The sequence below is a fragment of the Elephantulus edwardii genome, unplaced genomic scaffold (assembly GCF_000299155.1).
Source record: "Elephantulus edwardii isolate Elephantulus edwardi_28Jun2011 unplaced genomic scaffold, EleEdw1.0 scaffold00133, whole genome shotgun sequence".
Lineage (NCBI taxonomy): Eukaryota > Metazoa > Chordata > Mammalia > Macroscelidea > Macroscelididae > Elephantulus > Elephantulus edwardii.
The window spans coordinates 161,365-163,825 of record NW_006399883.1 but is presented as its reverse complement, the minus strand read 5'-3'; the positions used below and the strand labels follow the sequence as shown (position 1 = coordinate 163,825).

The window sequence follows — 2,461 nt, the reverse complement described above, 5'->3', positions numbered from 1 at the left end:
AGGGATGCATCCTGTCTCCATACTTTTTCAATCTACATGCAGAACAGATCATTTGGGAAGCAGAGCCTTGTGAGGAGAAATGTGACATCAGGATTGTAGGAAGACTAATCAACAACCTATGTCATGTAGATGTCACAACCTTGCTTACTGAAACTGAAGAAGATCTGAAGTACTTGTTGCAGAAAGTCAAGGACTGTAGTCTTTAATATGGATTGAAGCTCAACATCAAGAAGACGAAGATTCTCACCACTGGGCCAATTGGCAGCACCATGATAGATGGAGAAAAGATTGAGGTTGTTAGCAATTACAGCTTGCTCATTTCCACAATCAACACTCTTAAGGACAGCAGTCAGGAAATCAAAAGATGAATTGCATTGGGAAAACCTGCTGTCGGGGCCCTGTACAGAATATTGAAAAGCAATGATGTCAGTCTAGAGGCTAAGTGTACCTAATCCAGGCCATGGTCTTCAAAACTGTTTTTTTGTTTGTTTTTCTTTTGTTGTTGTTTATTTGTTTGGCTTTTTGTTTGTGTGCGCTTTGTTGTTGGGTTTTCTTTTTGTCTTAACTATTAAGCTTCAGAAAGGTGGACGATGACTAAGGATGGCAGAAGAATTGATGCCTTCGAATTGTGGTTCTTGAGAAGAGTCTTGAATACACCATGAACTGCTAAGAAAACAAATAAGTCTGTCTTGGAGAGGGTGAAACCAAGTTTTTCCTTGAAGACTAAGATTTTGAAGCTTTATCTTACATACTTTGGGCACGGGGGCAGGAGATATCAGTCCTTGGAAAAGGACATCATGCTGGGGGAGGGACAGTGCAGGAGAGGAAGATCCCAGATAAGATGGACTGATACAGTGACTGGGGCAAGTGTGTCAGAATTAATGAGATGGCTCACGACAGCACAGGTTTCAGAGCTTCCGTACATAGGGTTGCTATGGGTCACAGGCGACTCAATGGTATATAACAACAACATAACAACAAAGGAAAGAAAAAGTGTGATGTTTATTTCAAATCTTCCTTTATAGAATAGCTTAAATTACTGCACAATTAGAAGGAAAGGGAGATTATAATTTTTGTAATATTGTTAAGAATTTGAAGTCCAATAATAACATTAGAATTATGTGGAGAACAGTATGGAATTTGGCTTTTTAAAGGCAAGAGTGGTATCACCTTTGCTGTTTTACCATCAGTCTTCTTACCAGCACTTTCTTCAGAGCCCCCATGACTTCCTTGTTCCTCAAGCTATAGATTAAGGGGTTCAGCATTGGGGTGATGAGAATATCAAATGCAAAAATGCGTTGGTGCACCTCTGCAGGGAGGGAGGAACCTGGGTTCATGTAGATAATCATGGCTGGACCAAAATAGAGACTCACTACACCAAGGTGGGAGGAGCAAGTGACCAGAGCTTTTTTCTTGCCATCAGAGGAGTTCATGCAGAGGACTGTGAGGAAGATGCGCATATAGGAAGTCAGGATGAGTCCAAAAGGGACAAGGAGAAAAATGATACCTGATGTTAAGATCACTTTCTCATAGGTGGAAGTGTCCTCACAAGAGTGTTTCAACAAGGCCATGACTTCACAGAAAAAATGGTGAATTTCCTTGGAGCCACAAATAGAAAAGTGCATGGAATAAGTTGTGTGCATTAGGGATATAAGAATACCTCCAGCCCATGAACCGGCAGCCATTTGCAAACAGACTCTGGGTGTCATGAAAACTGGGTATCTTAGAGGATTACAGACGGCCAAGTAGCGATCAAAGGCCATGAGGGTCAGGAGAATACACTCAGCCACTCCTAACATCAAGTAAAGGAAGATTTGAACTCCACACCCAATGCTGGAGATACTTCTGTGTCCTGAGAAGAAGTCAGCAGCCATCTTGGGGATGGTGGTGGAGATTAGTGTCAAGTCCATGAGAGAGAGTTGGCTAAGAAGCAAGTACATTGGTGTGTGGAGATTCACATCACTCCATATCAGCAAGGCCAAGATAGAGTTTCCAGTGATGGCCACAATGAAAATCAGAAGGACGATGGCAACAAGAAAACCAGGATGTCGAGAGTTTGAGAAGAGACCAAGGAGAATGAAATCTGTTGTGGTAGATTTATTTTCTTGCCCCATGTCTGAAGCTAATTACCAAATCTGAAGGATTATCAGAGAAAAATGCTTAGTATGAGATCCATAGTATCAATGGTGTAAACTGATATAAACAAATTTCCAAATTCTAATATTTATTGAGGGACTCTACTGGCCTAGTGTTAAAGAGTTGCACTGCCAACACAAAGGCAGTTGTTCTGAATCCAGTTGCTTCATGGGAGAAAGATGGAGAGTCTTCTCCCACTTGATTTACTGTCCCTGAAAATTGAGTTATGAGTTGGCTCTGACTTGAAAGCACACCACAAAACCAACATTATTTAATAAGAAAATATCAATGTATTGTAAAATTTTTTAAATGATTTATAGGATTA

At 40.8% G+C, this 2,461-nt stretch overlaps 1 protein-coding gene across 1 annotated transcript; it reads right to left on the bottom strand.

The window, feature by feature from the left end:
* Positions 1-1,166: 1,166 nt before the first annotated feature.
* Positions 1,167-2,114, bottom strand: LOC102846154 (olfactory receptor 2T27-like). Its single transcript, XM_006893954.1, has one exon. The coding sequence runs from the start codon at positions 2,112-2,114 to the stop codon at positions 1,167-1,169; it is 948 nt and encodes a 315-aa protein (XP_006894016.1).
* Between the last annotated feature and the right edge of the window lie 347 nt (positions 2,115-2,461).

Bases quoted from the DNA above. Each gene is read 5' to 3' on its own strand.
- LOC102846154 (XM_006893954.1), bottom strand. From the start codon at position 2,114: ATGGGGCAAGAAAATAAATCTACCACAACAGATTTCATTCTCCTTGGT.